The sequence below is a fragment of the Halichoeres trimaculatus genome, unplaced genomic scaffold, assembly GCF_033239565.1.
Source record: "Halichoeres trimaculatus isolate MK-OKI-2021-1 unplaced genomic scaffold, fHalTri1.1 fHalTri1_scaffold_5, whole genome shotgun sequence".
In the NCBI taxonomy this organism is placed as follows: Eukaryota; Metazoa; Chordata; class Actinopteri; order Labriformes; family Labridae; genus Halichoeres; species Halichoeres trimaculatus.
Genome location: NW_027437183.1, coordinates 20,004,940 through 20,030,967, shown reverse-complemented (window position 1 = coordinate 20,030,967; position 26,028 = coordinate 20,004,940). Strand labels below are relative to the sequence as shown.

The window sequence follows — 26,028 nt, the reverse complement described above, 5'->3', positions numbered from 1 at the left end:
GACTGACTGTCAAACTGTGTGTTCAGCCATGCAGACAGAAAATATGTGTTAGTATTCAAAAGCCTGTCTTCCACTGTTCCCGAGGAGGCAGCATCCCGGTGTGATTTAACAGGTTTATCCATGAAAACAAACCCACAGTTGGGATGGAAATATGTTAAGCTGATTTGTTGACGGTGTGAGGACAATGTTACACATTTGGAGGAGTTTATTCGAAATTCTGCTCCACCAATGGGAATAACTGTTGCCCAGGCAACAATCTCTCTCCCTGGAGAGTGTGAGGGAAGGAGATTCCTGAGGAGTGACACCCAGCTGTAGCTTGGGCTGTAGTGTGTGTGGGCTGAGCAGCAGAGAACAGGGACCTTCATGTGAGAGGAGGGAGGTTCACAAGACCGTTTTAGACTCCTCTAAAAGCCTCATTCCTCTTAGAACATGTGGTTTTCAAAGAAGGGGTCAGGACCATCGACTGTAGAATATATGGACATAGTATCTTTGACGTCTGTTCCTGATAGAGAGCAAAGAAGCCAATCATCAACGGGGGCCACGTTGGAAATGCCGACTCAAGAGGCAGGCTTTTAGTCTCCTTAGGGTGCCAGATCTGTCAGTCTCGTGAGCTGTGCCTCATGCTGTTTCATCTTAAGTAATTTTTTATTTGTTTATTTATTTATTTGTGTGAGTATGTGGTTTCCAGTCTTTGTTCAGCCAGCCTCATGCAGATCGGCAACAAATTCAACACTCCTGCAAAGGCTTCATGTTCAAACCGGATGTTGCCCCTTGGTCAGGACTCCCTGGGCTGTCTCAAAGCAATGATGGGGATTATGAAATGCCTTCCAACATCAAGAACTATTCAAAATTGCAATTTTCATCCATTGTGTAAAAATGTTTTAACAAAAAAAGTGGTTCACTTTTAATGTTTGAGCAGTTTTCCACATCCCTCAGTTGAAAACCTTAAAGTGACCAAGCCAAGGTAATGATGGCAGCGGTGGCAGCAGATTAATTTAGAAACATGTGCTCATCGGCAGCCTAAGCTTCTACTTGTCAGCTAAGTTAAGTATCTTTGGCCTTTTTCTGTCGATTTTTGAGATTGACCAATTTTTATACTCCTGGAAGGAGGTTGCTATTTGTTGGCACTGATATTCTACACAACCGTGTTGGTGGTTTTCAGAAAAGTTTGTTGAATTTGAAGTTTTTGGCCCAAGCATCCTAGAACTGGAGCCAATAGTCTAACATATAGAACTTAACTATAGGAGCCACAGGTGCATGCTGGAATTTCTCTTGAATAAGACATGCATCAGCTGTGGCTGCAGTAAAGTGATCAGCCGAAGCGAGTGTGACAGCTGAAATAAACGGCTCAATTGGTGGCAGCCAGCTCAGCAGACAAATCAGCCGCAGCACAGCAACGCAAACAGCACTCCAGTCTTGTCTGATGTAATGTCAACAACACAGAAGTGGCTGCCAAGAATACATTTTCCTCCAAATTTAAGCAATCAACAAATGTTTCCTCGGAAAACACTTCGCTGCAAATGATCAACAAATAGTTTTTGACTCACCGCTACAAGTGGCCACCCAGACACACTGACAACTCCGACATATGGAGTGTGTTATTAACTCATGGACTAGTGCTCCCACCCCTGGAGACACAAATTGATGCACGACAAGTAGGCTTGCAGGAAATAAGAAAAAATAAGTTGAGTCAAATGTTTCATCTTTTCAGCTGAAAGTCGACAGTCTGTGATTTTTTTTTTTTTAAGTCCTGATTCTACTCCACCAGATTTCTTTGATCCTGTCTTTGGTGTTGTCTCTTGTAGTCAGTGTATGTCTCTCCTCCTTTGTTTTCCAGCTGTTTTTCAGAGCTGTTAACAGATTTAGAGCTACTGTTTATTGTTGTGCTTCACCACACGGCTATTGTTACATTCCCTTCATTCTTTCTTCTCTGGCAGCCGCTGGCCAGATGGTGTCAGTCAATGTGCTGATTCAGCCACCGCACGTGTCTAGACATTAACACTCATTATCTCACAAACAAACACACAGCAGTTTATACACGTGAAGATTTATGTCACTGTGCACACACTTGTTTACTTTTACCTTTGACAAAAACACAGTTTAAAGAGGGAGTACTCTGCTTTCTTATGGTTTAAACACGGATGTACAGTAACAATGTTTGATGCTCAAACTCAACGTGCAGATTTTCAAACCTCTTCATATTCATATGTTGTTGAAATCATTGAATCTGTCGGTAAACTGTTTAAAACAGGCTGTTCTGAAAATAGCACAAGATCTTCATGAGACTTGCAGAAATGGCTCAATGATCCCTTAACTGGTTAAAGACATGTTGGACACCAAGGTCTGCTCATAGCCCTGCCCCCAACAGGCCTCCAAAGGGCTGACCTGTCAGAGGGAAGGGGGTTTATGGAGTAGGGATCCTTAAAGAGACAGCAACTAGTATGAACTGTTTCAGTGAGAGGCTAAAATAAGGGTTTTCTAAAAAAGCAGAATGAGAAAATTAGAGAATTTTATTCTGCTGTAAATCATGTAAAGGTACAACAAGGGTAACAGAGAGACAGTATGAATGACCACAAAAGCAAAGTACCTCCTCTTTAAAGAGGCTGTGTGGAGTTTGAAAGGGATCTTTAAAAAGTCTCCCTTCTAGAATATCCCTGATTGTAACCCACACTTTAAAATTAGATAATTATTTCTTAGCTTCCAGATCTGGCTGACCAGGACCGGATCGATTTACGGCATGTCTAGTTTTCTACGACAGCGTCACGCCGGCTGACAAAGTCTTTTTGTAGACTTTAGAAATCTTTGTTTTTCTCTACTAAAAACAACTTTTATGAATAATTTTGTTGTGATGGTGGACACAGGAGCCTGACTGTCTGATAGAAAGAGGACAGAGGAGCAGAAGAAAGTTAACGGGAGAGTGATACAGCCTGAGCTAAAGGCTAACTGTTCATGATAATGTTCATTCCAACCCACATGCAGCAGTTATTCTGCAGTGTTCTGTTCAAACTTGAGTCTATCAATAAAATGAAGAGTGAGGTTATGTTAGCTCTGATTGGTAGATGACTGGCAGGACATAGCTAACCAGGATTTACTTATGTTACACACTACAGACATGCCTTACAGCCCCTGGCTGCTAGCTGCGCTAAATATAAACGGTTACTAAACTACTTACAAACTGACAGTGTTTAGTTGGTGTCACATTAGCTGATACAGATACGTCTGAGCACCGAGCTATCATATAGCTGGCTGCTACATTTGCTTGATGCCATGTTTAAAAGCTACATAACTATACTTACGGGTATAAATATCTTACCTTAGCGCGTTGTATCCAGTAAAAAGTTGTCTTGAACAAAAAAAATTTGTTTTGATCCAATCTCCAGTTAATTCCAAAACAAACATGCCTCACTAAAAGTAATTTATGACAGTGTACAGAGACTCCAGGCCAGAAGGTGGCAAGTGAGTGCAATCAAAACAGATCCTCCTCATAGCATCTTTGAGGGAACATACACAGCCACACAACTTGGAGCGTTTGCTACTCCTCATTATGCGTAAATTTGTCATCAGCTCATGCACAGTGTTCATACACAAAAAGTTGAAAATTATATGCTCATGGCTCATTTTTTTACACATATAACCAGCAGGATGTTACAAATTACACTGACAATATCACAAATCTTGCAGATTTGGATGCCACTTCACAAAATTCACCAGGAAAAACACCCTGCATGGTGAAGTCTGAGAAACAATCCTTCTTTCCCGTCTTTTGTCAGTCATAGAATCTACAATAATTGGACGTAGTTTTCCTGATGTCACCCGTCTGTTTCTGAAACAGAGTTTTGGAGCAAATTGACTGGCGTTGCCATACTGGAAGTGGGGCGGGCTCTGGGTTTCCACACTAACAGCTATAGGGTGCCTGTCAGTCCCTCGAGCTGAGCTGTGCCTTTGATTGGGCGAACTTGTGATCTTATTGTTCAAACAGCGGGAGACAGTTTTTATACCTGGCTGTAAATAGGTTTACTTCTGCTTGATTTTTTTTTCTCACACAAGTCCTCACACTATGACATAATCTTGCTATAATCAGGGTTAATACATCAAGTGAGGAAACCTAGATTTCCATCATTTTTTTAAGCATCAAAATGGCCTGAGTGCTGCTGACATTAGGCCTGACAGTTAAATCAGGTATTTCTTTTATTCCTTTTGTCTGTGAAACTGACGAGCAGGAGAGGAGGTGGAGGAGGAGGAAGAATAGACAGAGGAGTGTAAAACTCTGGGGAAATAAATGTAATACTCAGGCTGACTCATGCCTCGAACAAAGTATAATTTTCTCTTGACCGTAGTGGATCACTGCAGGACATTTCCACTCTGTTTCAAGGCTTTGGGCATCAGATGAAATGAGCTTCATCTAAGCAAGGATTTAAAAGCTTGAGCTGTGTTAGTTCACAGGTGAAGCAGCGGTGATCAGTTCATTACTGAAGAGTTTTTATATCTCAGTAAACCAAAGTCTACACATTATTTTATATCAAGGCTTCGGACAGGTTTCACTGTTATCAAGTTGATGCATCAACCTAAAACTCTCCTTGACATTTATCCCCACTGTGTAAAATGCACTGCTTCAAAACAGAGACAGGAAGCTCCAAAACAACGTTCACAGCAGTGTGTGAAGCAGACAGTCAGGTGTCAAAGTGAAAGAGGAGTTTGCGCACAGGTTTTACTCCTGATAGCTGGGTGAGCGTAACAGAAGACTGACCTGCCGGAGATTAACACCTGCACCATCTCCTGCTCATTCCCCAGCTCTGTCATAACACACTGCAACACCTCGCAGAAACTCGCTTGCACTTAAAAGGATTAAGTCCTGAACTGTGGAGTCAAATGAACAGGAAAAATACAGCGCGCTGATTAACAAAAGGTGAAAGGGATGCGGTTCATTTAATCCCCGTGCTTGCAAATTATGCATCATTGATCACTGCAGAAATGTGTGCTTTCACTTGTTCTCAGCCTGATAAGCCTCTTGGCTACACAATACTCTTTTATTCCCCCTCCTCCTCGAGGCAATAACCCCCTGATTACATGCTCAGAGAGAAACAGGGAGGTCGGGTAAATGAGTGTATGCGCAGAGTTAATCAAAGGTGTGTTTGATGTAGCCGACAGCGGCTTTAGATGGAAGGTGTGTGCTTGGCTCTCTATCTGCAAAGCTTCACATGTGCCGGACTTTAAAGGCTTGTGAGTGTTACATGATTAAATCAATGCAGCCTAAATCATGACAAGTTAGAGTGATTTATCCGACATGCCGAGAGCTGCTGCAATGTGTACAGAATCAGTCCAACAACTGGGTGATAAATCTACATGACCACACCTCACGATTGCTTTACAGGAGCGACAAATAACTGCTCTGCAGCTTGTGTTTCATTTTTACAGATGAAAGACTCTAAAGTACTAAAATATTTATCTTTGAACAACTTTCAGATCTAAACCAGTCTTTTTCTTCAGATTACACTGAGCGTGAAGGTGGGAGCTCAGATTTGAAGTACTCTCCTGTATTTACGGCAAATCAATCCTAAACACAAAGAGCATTTGACTTTGTACATGTCAAGTGAGCAATCTGAGAGGGAAATCATCCTTTCAAAATTGCAGTGGCAGCAACAGGAAGTAGGAAGACACTGCCACAGCCTAACTATGGTGTGTCGAAAAGGAAAAAAATCACACACATTTGAAAAAGAACCATGTATTTCAGATCTTAGTTGCTTTTTGTCAAATAGGTTCTGTCTAACAGCTTGACTTTTGACACATAAATGCAGCTAAAATAATGGAAACACTAACTTTTCCAAATGAATAAATTCACATTTCATGCTTTGTTCATGCATCTTGTGTGTTCTTATCCTGTCAGCATGAATCATAAAGCTGTGGCTGTTAGAAAATACACTGAATCATCCATATGCTGCGTGTCTTTGCTAGCTTGCAGTGCTCCTGTGTGAACTGACTTTGTTGGCTCTTTGCCATGTTTGTGGGCACACTGCCACATCCCTCTATCAGAGGAGCTGTGTGCAAGCAAAGACAGGATGTGAACCTTACCGGTGTGATAGCATGGGCTCCTGTAAGTGCTCAAAAGTGTGTGTTATACTCAAAATAAGACAAGGATCCTTCTTTTAAAATATTGCATTAGTTCATGTGTTTCAGGTGAGTGGCTTTGTGTTGCTGCTGCCAACAAAAATAAATGTCTTGGCTTATTGCCACATTTACTGAAGTCTACTGGAAATGTAAAATTTGCCTTTTCTGTGCTTATGTGGATATTGTCCAAAATCTTAGTATGCCAAGAAGCCCCTCACGCAAGAGCACTGAAGCCTACAGCAACTTGACTCGATGACTGAGGGCTTTTAACACATTAAGGAAAAATAAAGCAGGATTTTGATCTCATGACTTCCTGCAAATTAATGCTTTAAGTTTTGAGAATTTAAAAGTTGTGATTACAAGCCAAGGCTAAACTAAAAAGGTGAAGGAGCATGGGTCATCTTATGACAACGTGGTTCTCAGTGTTACCCCTTACCCCTAGGAAGGCAAGGTCCCAGCAGAAGTGTTTCATTCATCAGTACATCATCCAGTTCACATTTCTTCTCATGCTCTTTAGTGCTCGGCAAAGTTTCACCGTAATGTGATTACACACAGACACATGCACAATATATACACTAGGGCTGGGATGATATGGTATTCTCGCAATCTGATGTATTTCAATTTTGGGGGGCTGATTTGATTTAAATTGTGATTCTTCAATGTTTATGATTTTTTTTGATTTGTAGTTTACTTTTTTAACACCAAACCATATGAAAAAGTGAAACGATGATGATAATGTCTACAGACTACACCAGGAGTCATATATTCCAATCAAATGCTTATCACATGAGTCAGAGAGAAACATTTCACCCTCTGCTGGAGAAAAATGGTAACCTTCTTCCATCCAGTTTATAAACAAAGACTGAACTGAAGATTTTGAATTTGAAAACAAAAAACAAAACATTTTTTTGACAATGAATCCCAATTTTTATTTTGTCAAACAAAAAATCCAGAATATATCGATTTTATTTTTTTCTCCCACTCCATACTAAACACAAAGTACACAAAGACAAACAGAGAGCTGGGAAACCCCCCTTCAAAATAGCATACAGACTAAACATCAGAGCCTGTGAGCGGAGTGGATCGGAGTGGGCAAATTTGGAAAAGAGTAGAGAGCGGTATTTTTTTCAAAGATGGGAAGGTGGAGTGGCGCACCGTCCTGTTCCAGTTTTGCTTGGTTACCGCTTACATCACATGTGTGAAATACTGGCCCAGGAACAAGCGGCAATAGGCGGGATGGCTTTAAGCAGGGGTCAACAGAGGCGGGCACTTTTGGGAGCAAGGGAGTGGTAATTCCCCCCGCTCCACTCCACTTACATTCTCTGCGAAACATGATCAAAAAAGTGTTTTTTACTCAGAAGTGTTATATTTACCTTATAGAATTATGACTTAAATTAGGTTTTTAATCTATAAAACTCATGTGTGTTTTAGTTAGGTGGCTCTAACACCTTTCTGCAGATGGTGTAGCGGTATGTACCTATTCATGTTCAGTCTGCAGTCTGTCCCAAAGATGGCGCTGTGAATTCGAAACCAAAATTAAAACCATCAATGCAGCATAAGACTTTGACTATCATCAAATCATCGTTGACCCTGATATTAAGATTTAACTCAGTCTGGGCTCATGCCAAACCCAACACTTGTGATGTTTTGTTTTGTTTCTACCACATTGTGTCATATTTATTAAATAAGATGCGTCTGACAGGCAGTACCAGTGTTGCGAAAATGCTAAATGTCGGATTAAGCATTGATCATAAAGTCTGGCTGTTTTGTGAGACATAGCTGAGTGATTCCTCTTTAGAGATATCAGGGCTTTGCTCTTGTAGCAATTACTTCATCTGCAGTAAGACTCCAAATGAAGTTGTGCTGTATTAAATTGACAGTTTTGATACAGCTCCAGCTCTGAGAATCTCGTGCTTCAGTGGTACATTAATAAGAGGGCCCTGTAATCTCTCTGTAGCGCTGTTTTATGCAGAGGGATGTGTGCCCTGCAGAGCTCTTTGTTCCTAAATAATTACTGGCCTCAGAAAGAGGAGAGTGTAGGGGAGGGAGCGTGATGATGTGCATTAGACACCGCGCTCTCTCTACACACAGCCTGTGTATTTCCTTGCACCCCAGGTTGCATTTGTGAGACCTTTTTGCCTCCTGCTTTATGCATGCCTCATGAAGACCCTTTACCCTTTGCGAGCAGCTTCAGGGCTGCTGACATTCCTCTGAGCAGAATGCATAAAGATTCCTTGGGGAGCTCAGTGCGCTGCAGCTCAAGGCCCTGGTATAACCACGTAAAGCCACGCTTTTTATTGTTGCCGGCGAGGAAACCTGTGTTGGATTTTATGCACTCTTAACACACACACACATGCTCTAGTCCCCAACAGCAACAAAGCTCTCCCATGCTGTTGCCAGGGTAACACAGTCGGGTCAAACCAGTCGAGCCATCTCCCCCCTCCTCTCCTCTCCTCTTCTCTCCTCTCACTTACACTATCTCTGTTTCTCCGTCCATCCTCCTTATCCTCTCCTCTTTCCCTCCTCTCTGTCATCTCTCCCCAGCAGCTCATCGCATTTTAAGCCATTTCTCCACTTTTTGGTCACATTTCTTCTCTGCAGGCTCAGCCGGGGAAATGAGTTGTGGCAGCTCTCTCAATTTGGAGCGAAACATGAAGGAAGCCACCTCAGATTTAAAAAAGAAAGGTTGAAAGTTATGTTTTGTGACAAGGCAGATTTCAGTGGCATTTAGGGCACAGAGATAACATCACTATTACCATTTAGAAAGGTCTAATCCCTGACGAAATGTCGCCTGAATATGCAGTTCATCACAGCAGCTGGGCATTCATTTTGTAATTATTTGCATTGGTATTTTGCTCTTTTCATTTGTAAATGAGTTTTTAATAACACAGAGCGTGATAAGGCAGCTCCATTATGTGTTGTAATAATTTAGTAACCGTCTCATAAAAAGAAAAACCCACTTCAGGGGCATATGGAAATTCCATCACAACTAAGCTGCTGCTGGCAGGCACACAGTGATGGATTACCCTTCTTTTCCTGCAGCTATTATAGATCTCTTGTCAGACTGGAGGGCTGTGAATAAATGGAAATGACACAGAAAGACAACTGAAACCTGTTTATTACTGATAGAACACAGCAGACACGAGACGGCAATGAGAGCAGGTACAAAAACAAACTCCCTCCAGGGTGCTCACGCTGAAACATCACTATTCATGGCTGCCAGAATCCAGGTTTGAACATGAGGTCACAGAAAACAGCAGTGAAGTCCAGCTTAAACTGCAGGAAAGGTATCAAGTTATTTCACAAAATAAGATTTCTTTTAGGCTTTAGACTGTCTCTATGGCACCTTTGTTGTAGCTTTACATGATTTACAGCTGAAGAAAATTAAACAAATAATAAAAATGCTAACATTGGTGTTTTAGAAAACCCTTTATTCCACCCTTTGTCTGAAATGCTTTGTTTTAGCCGCTGTCTCTTTAAGGCTCCCCTTCCCACAACCCCTTCCCTCTGATTGGCCAGCCTTCTGAGGACCTGTCGGAGGCAGAGCTATGGGCAGACCTTGGTGTTTAAGGCCCCACCAACTTGTCATAAACCAGTTAGGAGATCCTTATGCAATGACTTCATAATTTCAGCAAGATCGTGAAGATCTTGTGATGATTTTGTGCGATTTCCTTTTTATTACTGAGTGTTTAAAGCATTTTACGAACAGATTTGGGAAATTCTACAGTAACAAAACAGTAACAGAGTAACAGGTGCTGCACTTTATCCATTGCTGCCTGAAAAGAGCATGAGAGGAAACAAACACTTTGATATCATTACACTTTATAGAGAGGAATTAAAAGTAATCAAGAAAGCCACTTGTCTTAGTTAGCTTATTTCAAAGCCTTTTAATTGTAGCACACATACACATTAAATAAATTCGTACTATAGCAGGAAATATCCTACAGATTAAGCAGAGAATTATTTATACTTATTTTATTAGAAGATGATAATTACACCTGTATTACTCGTAAAGAGCCAAAAATCAGCCAATGGGGTAAGAAAAAAATATTTTTTAGATATTTGACTCATTATAAATAATTCAGTCATAAAATTTGTCTTTGAATATCTTGAAATAAGACATTTTCAGGACTTCTCAGCTTCATTAGCCTCATATTAAGTCTAACACTTGCTTAGATTTCAAATGTTGTAGTTTAAGTGACAGTGCTCACCATAAAGTCAAGGGGTGGTGCACTGTAGCTCATTAGTGACTAATCCAATTTGTGATGAGAGTTTTGGCACCACAGCTTACTCTGATCCAAACAGGAGGCTATGTGCTGTCTTCATACCTAAAACTAAAGCACCTGCTGCTGATTTCCACAGCATAATTAGAAACAAATGGGCCGCCAGGATAAAAAGGAGTCCAGTGAGCATTAGCCGATAATTGGCTGATTTTATTTCACAGGATACAGGAAAACAAATCCAGACTGTGTCTCACTACAAATGTTATCTTGACTCCAGATAAGGCTAATCTCTTTTGATTGCTGTATGAAAAGGCATTAGCGTGCACACATTCTCTATACATGAGAATTCTCTTTGAGTGTGTTATCAAAGAAGAAGGTAGAAACTGTCAGATAACCAGCTCCTCCTCCAGACTGCTCAAGATAAACACGACTTTTAAAAAAACAATCCTGTCCCCTGCTCTGCTGGTAATTAATGGACATTTAAACTGTAGCTTCAGCTCTGCCTTATCGACAACCCCCCGTCTCACTCCCAGCATCCTTTGCTGTCAGACTGCAGCGTCTTTGTTCTCTAACAGCTCTTTAGAGATGCCTCTCCAGGTAATGAATTGCATGACAAGTCAAGTGGTTGGCTAATACCAGCTGGTGTCTGTGTTATTAATTAATGTGTTGTCTTGTAAGGTGAGAGGAGCTGCTTGACCTGATGTGTGACGTCGCTGTTGATGACATAAATCCTCCTGTTGAAGTGGTGTCAGGCCAGGAGTGAGGTCAGCTTAGAATTCTTTTGTTCTGAAAAAAAGGGTGTCATGGAGGAAAACTCTGGCTTTTAATGTTTCATTTTTTTAAGCTTTAAAACAAGAGCACTTGAAAACAAAACACTAGTGAGAGCCTTATTCATTTTATTATGAGAAAGAAAGGAAAACTTTTCAATTGTCTACTCAAACCCATCGATATGTCTATGTCATGGCACCTCCTTCCTTCCCATGGCCATTTCTTTTGTCACACAAGGTGTCATTCATTAGCAGTTATGGGGCTAATGTGCTAGCCATCTGCTAACCTCCCACCCTCAGAGCCAATAATTTGATTATTCACATGGAGTGCAGAGCTGACTGCAGTTCAGCCCAGTGCTGCAGGCTGTGAACAGATGTTGGAACGTGAACTAGCAGCCCTCAGCCTTGAACTGATCGCAGCTTTGAGCAGCGGTATGTCGTTCTCTGTGGTTCAGACACAGAGTGAATTACTGACAGGCTTAACTGAGCAGCAGCAAGTCACTGACTAATACTTGAAGAAATAAAGACACTAAGCAGAAGCAATTCAATTCAATCATTAGACTCACACACACACACACACGCACGCACGCACGCACGCATGCACACACACACGCACACAAACACAGGCTGCCTGAGCTTGAATGTGGATAAGTGTGTCTGTTGACCTGAATGCTGTAAACTGGCTCAGTAGTCCCCTATGCTTCAGACATAGACCTCTCCTAAACTACATTAATAATAAATTTCTGATGGAGTCATGGACGAGGATAAACTTTACAGGTCAAAAAAAATAACAACAAATCTGCAGCTTTGGGAACCAAGAAACTAGGAATCAGTATCGAATTAGGTACTTTTATTGGTACTAACCAAATTCTGTCTGTAGTACTGAGTACTGACTCACATAAAATCAAAAGGTACCATGTTTAGGTACTAAATTGCATCTTTGTATCTGTGAGGGAGCGGAAGAGTAGGCAATTTTCCATGCTGGACATGAACACAGAATTGCAAGGTTATATATTGAAGAATAAATATGTTAAATTGAAAAACTTTGAGATTCAACACTAAACAAATTCATATTTGATACCACATACATACACACTAAAGTACCAAAACTGGTACAGTTGAGTACGAATACCGATTGCCAGGTACCAGGCATCAGTACTGTATCATTTCAAATATGAAAGGTACCCATCCCATACCAGAAACACACCTATGGCTGTGAATTATTGATTGAATATTTGCCTAATTGATGTGACTTTACACCCAAACACTAAGAAAAAGTCTGTTTACTAAAAGAAGAATTCAGTTAGAGTTAGTTTTGGATTCCCCAAAATAAAATCTCTAAGGATGAAAAAACTCTGAACAAACACATATTACAGTTGATAATGTTCTGTTTTCTGAAACCATACACGTTGTTTTAAAAGAAACAATTTGATAACCACCTGCATATCCTGTTATCCTGTGTTTAGCCACTTTAGATACTTGGTGCTCAGTTCTGTCTTGTTTCTGGTTGTCTCTTTTCAGGCTCATAGGGTGAGTTGGATTTGAATTTGTTTCTCAACAACTCGAAAACAGATGCTTTATTACATTCATTCTGCTGAACCTCATCTTCAGTTTAATTTCTGTGTTTCATTGCGAAAGGAACTTTGGAAAGTGAAGGAACAATTAAGCAAAAATAGAACACACTGCATGATAGGTCATGATCATTTTATTAATATGTCGCAATGTCTGACCTGTCAGAGTCATCTCTCTACAGTAACTAACACTGAGACTTTGATACTACAACCTATTTGAAGCCGTGAAGCTTAAAGCTCAAAAACTTTTCCTCTGGTTCTGTTTTGGCTCTGACCTCTTCCTGTCAGAGTTTCCAGTCCCAGTTTATAAGTCTTTGGATGCTGAAAAAAAACCCTCACAGAGCTCACCTTGACTTTCTTTGACTTCATTTCTCTTTAGGAAAGGTTTATTTCTCTATACTCTGTCTCCCTTTCATTTTTAACTGTATTTTCCTGCTTAGTTTTATAACATAACACCACTTTTATACAGACAGTGGTGGCAAGAAGGGATATAGAAAACTTAGGATACCTTCAAGGCTTGATCTATCTTCACTTCAGCTGAACAGCTCTGAGTTATTTGAGTTTTTTTTTTTTTTTTAATATTTAATTATAATTATAAAATGTTCATCATTTTTCAGTTTTGGTAACCTTACCTTTTTTCTCAACCTCTGGCAGCTCAACACTTATATGAGTTCCATTTGAAGCTATTTATTGAACTTTAATTGCTTGAATGTTCCAAAAAATACTGAAAAAAAATTTCAAAACTTCTTATTTTGTGGAAACATAAATAATGGATTGTAATTGCTAATATTTCATGTTTGAGCTCAAGACACCTGAGCTGTAATGCAGTTGTACAATTTAAGATTATGGCTACTAGTTGAATAACTTAAGAGGGAGTCACATGTTTCCTGAATGATGCAGTCAGTGAGAACTCATCGCTGGATTAGTCTGTCTGATATTCAGCCAGGCTGCAGCCTCTTTGCCAAGAGTGTGTGAAAAACACAACATTGTTTTTTGTGGGTTAGTTTTTTTGGAACTGATAAGCAATCAAAGCACCATTAAGATCCAGTGCTCATCCTGTGACGCAAACCCTAAGTATTCAAGATCCACGGCACATAATAACACTCTGTGAATAATGGCCGTGAGGGTTTTACTAGTCCAATATTCAGTCTAAATACTGCTTTAAATGGCATATGGACTGCATTGATGGAGTGCTTTTTACCCATAACAGCTTTTCAAACTGCTCCTTATTCACTGACACGTTAGCCTTGAGTCGCTCTAAATGACACTTTATTGGACGGATCTTTTCTTAAACTATCACAGCCTTTTTGGATCATTTGTACCACTGGTTCACAGGCTTGAAATGTATCTCTAGTGTGGTGAGCACGCATGAAAAAGCCACATGGTGCGTCAAGGGCAGTGAGATATGAGCCTTTGAGTGTGCTCGTGTCGTGCCTGAAATGTGCGAGTCATTTGAAGCAGAGAGAAGACATAAAACTTCATCAAAGAGGGTGAAATAAAGACGGCACAGTCACGATTGTTAGAGCCAACGTCATGATGCTGATCCTGTGTGTGTGTGAAGCTCAGGTCAGGAGGTGAGCTGGGGTGATGAGGAGGATTGAGTTACAAATGGTGCTTAAAGTCCAATAAACAAACAGCGGCTCCTCACAGGCCGTAACTGAAGCATGAAGGGAAAGATTATTTAAAGGGGGAAATTGCTTGGTCATAGTATAAGTGTAGAGCGACTGTATTTTCTCCTGTGTGTTTTAAAGCAGCACTTCATATCATAAGCTCATTATATCTGAGCCATAAAGTGATTATGGGCTCCAGTAAGGCATTGTTCTGCTGTTGACAGGATTAAAGATGACTTTAGAGAGGGAGTGGGGGGGAGCGCCGCTGCTCTCTGCTCGAGTGTTTGCTCGCTTTGTGTAAGCCAGCAGTGAAAGGGGCCGCACGCTTGACTGTTTGCCAGCTGCGGCACACCCTCCCTCCATTCTTTCACACACTCATCTCCTGCCGCTCCGTCTATCCGTGGTGATATCTGTCTGCTTTGTTCCCGTTTGAAAGCAGCACGAAGTGTCTTTCTTTCTTTCTTTTTTTCTCAGACTTGTCATCACCTGGTGTACGATTGTTTCAAGGATTTTAAGGAAATCCTTCAGACACTAAAGGCAGCTAATCTGTGTTGTCAGTGAGGCGCTGAGTGGAATCTGTGTCACTGGATGTGAGCGCAGAAAGTTAAATGCATCCGCTTTAAAAGAGAAAAGCAGAAGCTTAGTGCAACAAGTGATTTAACCCACCTTAACCCTGCATAGGCCCGCTTTAACCATTTAGCGCCTGATGCTATTTAACTGCCACACAAAGACAGGCTTAATTTAGAAATGAGCCTTTATTTACGTCTGATTTCAAACCCTCTTCCTGACTCATTGTCTGGGTGTTTCCCTCCTGCGTGGACATGTTCTGTATTTGTTGTCTTCATTCTGTGATTTCTTCTTCTCCCCTGCAGAAGAAGTCCGGAGTCGTGAAGACGCAAGAGAAGAAGGAGCGGTGGAAGGAGAAGAAGATGGCGAAGCGGCAGAAGGAAGACGAGGAGGTGGGTGAGGAAGAGGAGAATGTGCAGCCAGTGATAGATCCTCTGGAGAACGGCTTCCTCCATCACGCCCAGCGGGAGCAGGAGAGAATGAATGAGAGGCTGCTGAAGAAGACGTACTCCAAGAAGAACAAAATGGTCAGTGCAGATTTTTATTCATTTATTCATTTGTTAATTTCATGGGGGAGCAGACGAAAGTGAAGTCTGCTTTGCTGGATTTTGACTCAAGTGCAGACGAGTCAACTTTGTCCTTCCCAAAACTTCTCTTTGACTGAGAAGCAGAAAAGTCTCTCTTTACTTTCCATCCGTCTGACAGCTGGTCCACATCCTCCGTACAACAGAAGAAGTTTCCTTTTTAGAAAGAGAAGCCTGACACGCCATGTCAGATGTGACTTTACTTGCTGCTTTGTCAGCAGTGACTTTGAGCCACTGCTGAGGTTGACATAACTTTAGTCTCCTCTATCAGGGCACCATCAAACCACATCTCAGAGTTCAGCTCTGAAGGAAACCATTTACTTCAAATCTTCTCTTCTTTTGAGAGCAGAGGGTACTGGAGGCTGTCATATGGAGTTTTAGCCCATTTAGAGTTGTCTAGTGATTGATTTTATGTCATTGAGGAAAAAAGAGCATGTCAGTCTTTTTCTTTACCACATTTACTTCTTTTAACTCGTCATTTTTAATGTTTTGGCTCAAACTTCTTCTTGGGAAGATGAGGTCACTGCCATCATGAAACATGTCATTTTAGAGAGGTTTTATTTGAGGTTTTGTCACTTCTATCTGGTATTATTTCTTATGTTGTGGTTTGTGCCACAAACTCAGTCAGTGCTTCTACAGTAACTTCTCTGTAGTTTCTGCCAACCTTGTGTTGGTCGGTGTAGTTCTGTAAGATAAGAATAATAGGGTAAATGGTGTTCAATGTCTCCCAGGATCAGATTTTTTGTTCTTTTATCTGATATTTCTGTTTACTGTGATAGTTTCTTCAGCAGAAACTTTTCCTTCTAGCTGTTTTAGGGCATGTCACACTGGCCATCTGTACCGTGCCATCCTCAAGCACGACTGGCCCCCCCTGCAGCATCATTTCCTCACTGGCCCGCGGTCACACAGCTCCAATATGAACCAGACTCAAGCACAATTGCCTCTTGTATGTACATCATCACGTCATAATAGGACAAAGGGGCAGCATCCGGTTTAGAAAAAATGAAGCCTATGCGGAAGTGCTTAAACTTGCTTTTCACTAAGAATCCGCTTGAGGCTGGTTGTAGAAAGAACAGAAGTGAAGTACACATCAAACCAAAAAAAAACAGACTTTTACTGCATTGAAAATTCTATTTACAGTCTGGTTCAAAAAGGTCTTGGGTCCAAAAAGCTGATTTCACTATTGGCACACACTGTACAGGGGATGAATCTTTTCTAACTCTGGGGTTTAGAAGATGTTAGGATTGTTTGTTTGTCACATCAGAGACACAGCTCAGGTCACGTGACTAACGGGCGCCCTGTAGCTGTTGGAAAAGAAGCTCAAAGCTGACGTCAAAGCAAATGTGGCACCGTCCGTGGATTGGCTTCATTTCACTGTATCACGAACAGACGGGTGACGTCACGGAGACTACGTCCATGTTTATACAGTCTATGAATACAACACATGGGTGGTCCACCTACATCATCATCAGGCGTCTGTTGACAAGAAGTGCAATCTCATCAGTCAGCCTAATGGAGTACGTAGAGAACATGGCAACTATTTGAGTTAATTTTTGGCCAAAGTTAAGTCATTTTGGTCTGACACAGCCCTCTAACACCCCAAACATTGCTTGAAATGATTGTCTAGAGGAACGCTTACACAGTTTAACATCATGAATTGTATGTCTGTCCTCGTTATGTACTTGTGCTTGAAGTGGACTGCACCACAGTGCACCTCTCCAAAGTGTGCCAAAGCCAAAGAGTGTACCGTGCCTTAGCATGGCACAGAACAGTCACTCTGGCCAAAAAAACTGAACTCAAGGGTTGAAACATGCTTTGGCATGATAGGGATGGCCAGTGTGACTGCACCCTCATATGAACAGGGTTTGGTACTGGTTCTGCATATCAATACCGGTTCTTATCGATTCCTGGTTTGGATTTCATAATATGTAAAGAGTAGAAAAAAGAAATGAATATTATAAGAAGGAAAGTTGGTCTGCTCTGACTGTTGGAAAATTTAGACTCTTAACTGTGAGAGTTGTTTCTATTTTATTTTAATCTAAAAATGATGAGGATAAATCAACAAGCTAAATTACAAACCTGAATCAATTAGGTGAAAGAAGAATGTCACAAAACACTTTGAAATATCAAAAGTATCAATAAACTACTGAAATCGTCTTATCTTAATCATCATCTTAAAGGATGTGCTTTCTCTCTTGCAAACTTTAGAGCTGTCTTGATTATTTTTGCGACTTTGTCGACATGATGGGTTACATGTGACATAGGGAAACACATCATAGGGGTCCAGAGGGATCAGAAAACCTTTATGTGCACTGCAGACTTTTCACTGAGGTTTAGTCCTTAAAAATGTTTGTTGCTGTCAGGAACTAGGTGCAACAGAAATACATCTGTCTTTTTAAATTCGGAGCCATCACTCATAGATTGAGATCATATCATCGCTTCTCGGCCAGCCCTGTTTGAAATACTTGACTATTTGCATGTGTCTGCGTTTGACCGTGACATCTCCTTCACTGTGCTGTCACATCACTGGACAGCCGCCTACGACAGATTGGCTCACAGGTTTGCTGTACTTCCCTGCAAGTGCACTGTGGGAGTTTTTTACTTGTTAAGACTTGTGTGTTTGGTTCAGTTTCCATCAGACAAATGAAGAAGTGTCATAAGAGAGACTTTGCAGAGGATCACTTTTATTCTGACATCTAAATGAAGCTCAGCATGATATGCGACCTGCATCCACCATGAGCTCTGGTGCTTCCCAGAGTGTTTCATAAACAAATCGATGGCGCTGCCTTCAGGTGGATTTGCCCTTCTATCCCAATCTTGTTTTCCTTCATGACTGCAGAAGTGCTTTTCTGTTTGTTTATGCAGATAGAGCGCTGCCAACATCCCCAGCTTAAAGCACACTGCTGAGCCCACAGACTCAGAGTCTGTCCCAGGGAGATAGCCCATCTATGTGTTAACAGTTTGTTTAAATGGGCGGATGTTTTTATGCTCCTGTCCGAGGCCAAGATCCACCATAGTGCTGTGGAGGATAAGAGGGGAAATGTAGTCAGGAAGCCAAACTAAATAATGAGGCCATGCTGCCCGAAGGCCTCCTCTGCAGACAAAAATATCTCTCCGAGATAAGATTTCCTGAGGAAGTTAACGCGGCTGAAAATGAGTTTGGCTGTGATATTTAGTTTGCTAAGAGACAGTTAGAAATTATGTATTTAGCTGATGCTCTTATCCGGAGTGCAAGTGCAATAGGGCTGCAATTACCAAGGCCGATCTACATCCCAGGCTAGATAATAACTCCTTATTATCAGCAAACTGCTGCGATCATGTGCAAACCTTTTAACTTCAGCCAGCCTGAATTTTATGTTAGCAATAACTTCATTGGAAGATTAGCTATGCATGCTCCCAAAGAGATCAAGATAGCAGAGGGATTATGGAAGCAGCTCGATTATAAATGAACATCTTGAAAGAGCAGTAAGGGATTCAGTTTGCTTTGAGACACATGAAACATAACGTTAATGTTCTCATTATTGTTCACTCTTACAGCTGAAATTACTGAGAATCACTCTTGAAACTATGATTTTGTTTTATTATTAAGGCTTTTTCTCTTCACTGAAGCATCTGTGAGTTTATCTTTCTAGTATCTGGCAGGAAATGTTTGTCTGTGGCTTCTTGTCGTGCAAAAGTCTCCTTGAAATATCTCCATCCTTTGATTCCGATCACTCCCTAAAGGGATATTCAAACCAATATCATCATGCTTCCATGTTACTTTTCTTCAGCCTCTAACTTTTTTCAATTCCTTCCATCTTCCTGATTCACTGCCTGTCTTAACTCTCTGTGTCTGGTTATCAGAGTTAAGGAACAAGATGCCAAAACTCCAACTATCTTAGCCCAACTTTACATCTCTCATCCTGCAGTTTGAACCCAACAAAAACTGTTCAGTCACACAGTTTATTGCTTTTAGAGCTGACGATTGTACGGGAGCTGTGTGCACACAGTAGGAAACACCCATCCCCATGTGTAATGACAGTGCAGATGAGACTCATGGTGAGGTTTTGTTGCGCTGAGAGTTAATCAGAGATCGCTTAATGAAAACAGAACAGTTGATCTCCACCTTTTAAGTAAATAATGACATAGCTGGTGGATCATCCCTGTTTGATTTACTCTGTTGTTAAAGCAAACCTGTTTCTTAAGAAGGCGCCTGTACACATTCATAATGTGATTTATGATTTGTAGTCGATATGATTTCTAAAGGTGAGACAGATATTTTACTTTACAATGCAACTAAAGAAACATCTGCTAAAGGTTTTAAAGCGCCTTTGGGTAAAGCTGCACCTTTTGTGAGTGTGTATGAGACAAATTCCAGCCTGTGTCCTGGAGTTATTGTGTTATTGGATGCTGGTGTTGATGGATTCACTGCTGGTGAGCCCACTCTCTCTTGGTTGAGTGCTTGCTCACTCACTGCTGTTTACAAACCATCTGTTTCAGTGTGTTTATGTCTCAGTCGCTGCCTCCCAGTGTACATATAAAGAAATTGTTGCTCTGTTTTCCAGAGCAGCTACAAGGATCAGCGCGGCAGTAAAAGTTAAACTTCAAAGATCATTTTATTTTTGTGACTCTGGAGTGACTTTGTGAGAGCAAGTGCTTGGACGGTAAAATTTTAGGAGGGAGCAACAGATGGGTATCTGCTCGTGCTTTATCCTCAACCTGTGTGGTGTCTGTAAGTCTCTTTTACACATGTATCCAAAATTTTAAAACAGTTTCCTACACATACCCATACATTGGGGATGAACAATTTTGGAAAATAGTCTAATGGCAATTTTTTGGACCAATATTGCAATTGGGATTTAGCATGCGATTTTTGGGGGGATGTTTATCTTCTATATTATTAATTTAGCACAAGCAATGAACTGTTCTATAGTATAAAAAACATGACAAAGGATACTGTCAACATATAAACAATTCTTTCCTGTAGGCCAGGCCTACATGTTATGATGAAATGAGATCAATTGATGCATGAATTGGTACGAATAACGTATCTTTGTTTAACTTTTATAATCACAGTAGAGTATTGACCGATTGATTTAACTTCCAGCCTTGTAGATGTGTAATAATATCTATCATTAATTTCTCTAAATAAAATCAGAGAAAGGAGCAAAGCACTTCAGAACAACAGGCCTGAAATGAATAATAATCTGAAAAATAAATATGAATCTTCTCTGAAACGTATCTCACACAAAAACAAGAGGAGAAATGTGAGTAAGACCGAATCTCTGGCTCAACCACTGAAATATGTCAACACGTGGGGTGCAAAAAACACCACTGTATGAACAAAACAAATGTTTAAAAATCTTACTGATCTCTTATCAGTAACAAAACACAAATTCAAGTGCAGATAGTAGATAAAAACAAAGTTTTGTCTCAACCACTGAAATATGTAAATGTATTCTAAATGCACTCTAAAACTTTTTTCTTGATTGCAGCCTTTGCGAACTGAAAATTGCATTTGGTTCCATTGCCATGTCGGTTTAAATTCAATTAATTGTCCAGCCCTACCCTACATGGAACAGGCTGCTTTGTTAGCAACTCTGTGGCTGATTTGTGCCACTCCAGCAGTGTTGAAATACTTCAAACTAGACAGCGACAACAGTCTAACAGCCACATGTGGGTAAATTTTGATTGTTTGGCGAGACGGGAGCAGTAAAGTTGAGTTCAGCACTATTAAAAGAGCTCAAGAAATATTTCAGTTACTTTTGAGTTTCCATCATTGTTAAAACACAAAATAAAATAAAAAATGTCCAGCTCCCCTCTCTTACACAACCCTTGTTCAAGATCAGGACTCAGTATCAGCAGGTTTTTTAATATGAATAAATTGGCATCTTATCATAACATCCCTACTTTTTAAAACCACAAATATACACTGTGACACCAGTTTCTTGCACAAAGTCAATATACCTATTTATTTGGAGATGTGCAGGGATTTCACTGGTTTTGTCTTGATTACCACTCTTTTTTTACAATTTCATTTTGTTATTCATCTTGTTGCATGTCATCCCCGTGGGTTGCACCAGTTGCATGCTATAAATGATGTGGTTAACCTACCTGCTCGTTTGTGGTGAATATTCCTCTATTTCCTGCTGCATTCTCTTGCAGCTCAACAGAACATCTTACAGAAACTTTTGACAAGAAAAAAGTGGAGGTGACAGTTTCATTTTGACTTGATAACAGTCATGTGGTTGAGCTGTGTTTCTCTAGATTTGCTTGTCTGCATTTCTCTAGATGTAATCTATGTTTCACATGATCTGCTGGTGTTTTTGTTTGATAAAATAAACAGACTTTGTCATAGCTATGGAGAAGAAGTGATAAAATACTTTGGGGGCTGATCTGCTAAAATCCCAAATACCAAGTGCTAAATTATGTGTGCAAACAAAAAAAATTGCATGTGCTATTAGTGAGAGTGTTGCAGGTGATCTACTATGATTGTATGCGCAATTGATAAGAAGGGTAAAACTAGTAAGGACCACCCTGTTTAAAAGAGGATTTTGTGTGTGCCACTGGCTGTGACCATGGAGAGTTTGAGAGCAGAGTGGCTGTAAATGAAAAATAAAGTTTGCGGCCCTGAAGTTGGAGGTCTTAGTGTAGGAGGCAAACAAACACACACACTGGTAAACCATGAAATTTAAAGAAGATGTCGTCAGATTTTAATTCTGACAGTCCAAATAAGTTGACAGGTGCACAGAAGATTCTCTTTCTCCATTAACTGTTATTGCACCTCTGCCTCGTGCTCTCCAGAATGACGGCAGCCATTTTGGTGAAACGCTGTGCCAGTTTGCACCTGCCTTTCAAATGTGCTAATGATAGAAACAAAAAGAAACAACCACAATCAGTTTCAGGCTTAATTAATCACTTTGCGGGTACTAAATAAGTCCATTTACATCTTCTCGCCCCAGTGTTAAACACATTCTGATGATTTGCATATATTCTGCATATTTATGAAGGCAAACACACTGATTGGATAGTTCATGCTATTTTGCTCATTTGACAGACGCAATCCTTGGTGCACCTGATTAGTACATCAGCTATTAGCAAGTTAGCACGTATTTCTATACATGCAAACTCAAAGCGTTTGCTGAGACAGAGTCTAAATTTGCTACTTACTTTGATACCTATTTTCTTTTCCAATTTAAAAAAGTTGCATTTTGCACAATGGACTCCATATGAATCTTTGTATATGCTTGAAAATAGAGGAAGTGCACAGAGCTTTTGAAAATAAATACTGTTTCAAGCTTCTCTTTTTTTTCTCTATTCATTGAAAAAGTAAACTGGATGAATTAATAAACTATTTCAGCCTTTTTGTTAACTCAAGATTGTGCCCTTTTCAAGTACATTTCAAGGAGTTTGTTGCTTTTTTTGTTGCTCTTTTCTACAAATTACATTCCAGAGTTACTTTCATTGGCTTTTGTTTGCTGGGTTTGTGTTGTACATGAAGCAGCCTGTCTGCTGTCATTGTAGTGAAACACCAAGAACAAAGGATCAGAGCAAAACACAAGTGACCGCAGGGAAAGTGAAACAAGTGAACACAAATGAGGCCACTAACAGAAATGACAGAGCTCTACTGTGTTACACTGTCATTCATGGAGCCTGGTTTTATGCACATGGTGCTCAGCAGAAGTGGAGCAGTGATGATGAGCTGAAACATTAGTCACTGTAAGCACTGATGTGATGCAGTAGACGTGCAGACTCCTGAAGCTTGAGTTGATCCCGATCTGTCATCGGTTCACTGAATGGACAGAAACCAGTCTGTAAGATCGAGATGGATCATCTCCATGAATCATATCAACTGTATACACCAGTAGCTGTTTGTTTTAAGGCTCCTTTCTCCCCAATGTTCAGCTCAAATTTGCTAAAGCATTTCCTGCTTCGTCCTTCAGGATACCCTCCTCGAACTCGTTCACCTTAGATCCCCTCCTCCTCCTCCCCTCTGAGTTACTCTCTCCGGTCAGCAGAAGTGTCCCCAGTACGTGTCACACACTATGATCCTCAGACAGGGTGATGGGTCCCCCTCCTTGAGGCTTCCTGGGGTGCCTGAGGCTCACTTGAGGACAGGAGCTGTGGTGTCAGAGCAGAGCGTGTCACAGGGGGTTGAGGCTGTGGATGGACGGCACTGAGGGTTCACAAAGACCTTTGAAATAATCCCCCATTGAGTGTGTGACAGTGTGTGTACACACCAAGGTCTAAGGTACTGTTTGGCTTTACTGTTCAAATTTTGTTTCAGCATTCAAATAGGATACAAAAAATTGATGCAAACTAACAAATATATATAAATAAATAAGACATTTTCTGGACTTTTCAGGCAAATGTGGCTCATATTAAGTCTTATGAGACATTTTTAGTAAAAATAAGAAGTAAACACCTGCTAAGGTTTCAGTTTTTGCAGTGCACAACATATCATAAACACAACAGTCCTAAGGGTTTTGTTGTGCTTGGTCACTTTTTTAATTGACCTGTTCTTCAAATTGGCGTTTCTCTGGACTTGTGTCTATCTCTTGCTACTGTTTTAACCCCTTGGTGCCTTTTACTGCGAATTTGTGACATTGGTGCAGCTGAGATGACCTTTGTATCCCACTAATGTCTATTGATTCATATTTTACACATACCAATGATCGTATCTAGGGGTGCACCAAATCACAATTTTCCGGCCGATCACCGATCTTTCAAAAGCCTGACCTGCTGATACCGATTTTAAGTTTTTAATTTTTATAACTGACAGCATATACCTTCATCTATACCCCATCTTATTCTATTGAAAATCATTGAACAATACCTGTAAAACAATAAAATCTCTATACTTCAACTTAAAAAAACAATAAAGTGTCCCAAGTTGTAGGTCTCAGAGCAAAAAGCAACAATGGCTGGCTGTCAGACCTTCCTGGAGGTATATAAGATCAGTTTCATATGTAAGGATGGGCCGATCACTGATCAGCAATCCTTGATCACCAATCACCCATCCCCCGAAATTAAGGAAATCGGCACCGATCGATCGGCCAGACGATGCTAAGGATTTGTTTTAAGTGCACTCCTTCGCCACCTTGTGGCCCGGAGTCCCCACACACTGCTCTAAATTACTTTTACTGAGGTGTGTGTTTGTTTTGGAGAATTAAATGGAGATCAGATCGAAACAGTTGTCTTTGTTCAAGACAACTTTTTACTGGATACAATGCGCCAAGGTAAAGGACTTATCAGTACAGTTATGTGGTGCTACAGCTTTAAACTGACATTGTAGCAGCCAGCTATATGTTAGAGACACCAGCAGCCTGGTGCCCCAACGTATCTGTAGGCTAACGTGACAATAAGTAAACACTGTCAGTTTGTAGTTTAGTAGCCGTTTATATTTAGTGCACCTGGTAGCCCAGTGCTCCAAGACATGACTGTAATGTGTAACATTAGTGAATCCTGGTCATGTCCTGCCAGTCATCTACCAAGCAGAGCTAATGTAACCTCACTCTTCATTTCATTGGTGGACTCTCAAGTTTGAACAGACCACTGCAGATTAACTGCTGCATGTGGGTTGGAATGAACATTATTACAAACCGCTCAGCCCCTTAAAATTTACAATCTCCACTCATTTTAGCATCTGTAAGATGCCAAAATTCCCTTTTTTTCTATAATTGTAGATTAATTCATGCAGTTGGTGGTTAAGTACATCTAATGAATATTACATCCTCCAGTTTTATTTTTCTGTGCAAGAGGACAAAAGAAATAGATTTTTTTTTTTTTTTTTTAGATTGGCTGTTTTTTTTTTTGTTTTTTTTTGGTTGAATCAGGAAATTTATCACCGATGTCCAATGTGTCACAAATTTGAATCAGTTCATGTACTTGTCCTCAGAGAAGCCCTCCCCCGGGCTCCAGTCCTGCTGATCCTCTGTGCATCTGGCCAGCTCATCTGTGCTTTCTGCACCAGCAGCTCTCTTGAGAACATCCAAGTATGATAATGCAGGACGTCCTTGTGGTCAGTGCCCATGTGTTGGCTCTCGCAGCAGCACTTCATGGCTGGGAGCTCCTGGTGTCTCTGTCAATGACTGGCCAGCCTCATCCTCCAGCACTCAGAATCCAGTCCACTAAAGTGCTTAGCAGCACAACCAAAAGCAGAACAGCTCCAGGACTCAGCCAGATTCTGAAACACCACGAGACAGGAAAGAAAACCTCTTCAGAACAAAGTTAAATGAGAAAACTTGATAAATATTCTACATTATAAACATGTTATTGATCATTTCTGTGTGAGTTAAAGTCTGTAAACCATTTAACTGCTCTGACCTGCTCTGTTTTATCCTGTTACACCCCCAGTGAGCAGGAACACAGCTTTGACCTTCAATATACTTTAAATGGGGGTCATGAATAACACATAATGCTGACTCGCTCAAGCAACACACTGTTAGCTCCACACACACACATCCCATCACCATCCCTATCCATTAGTGCTCTTCTCTTCGCTGCTCACACACACCATAACAATATTGTCATATAGGAAAACATCTCTGGACACCTCACTCAATTATTCCACCCCCCTCAGGGTGCCCCCTGACTATCAGGCCAGCCTGTGGACATGAAGC

At 40.7% G+C, this 26,028-nt stretch overlaps 1 protein-coding gene across 15 annotated transcripts in view; it reads left to right on the top strand.

The window, feature by feature from the left end:
• The window catches only part of fbrsl1 (fibrosin-like 1), a 531,917-nt gene that overhangs the window by 280,163 nt on the left and 225,726 nt on the right, over positions 1-26,028 (top strand). For all 15 annotated transcript variants that reach the window (XM_074669463.1, XM_074669460.1, XM_074669461.1 and 12 more), the window contains one exon: positions 15,149-15,370. In XM_074669463.1, coding sequence (XP_074525564.1) covers positions 15,149-15,370 — 222 coding nt within the window. The remainder of the gene's footprint in view (positions 1-15,148; positions 15,371-26,028) is intronic.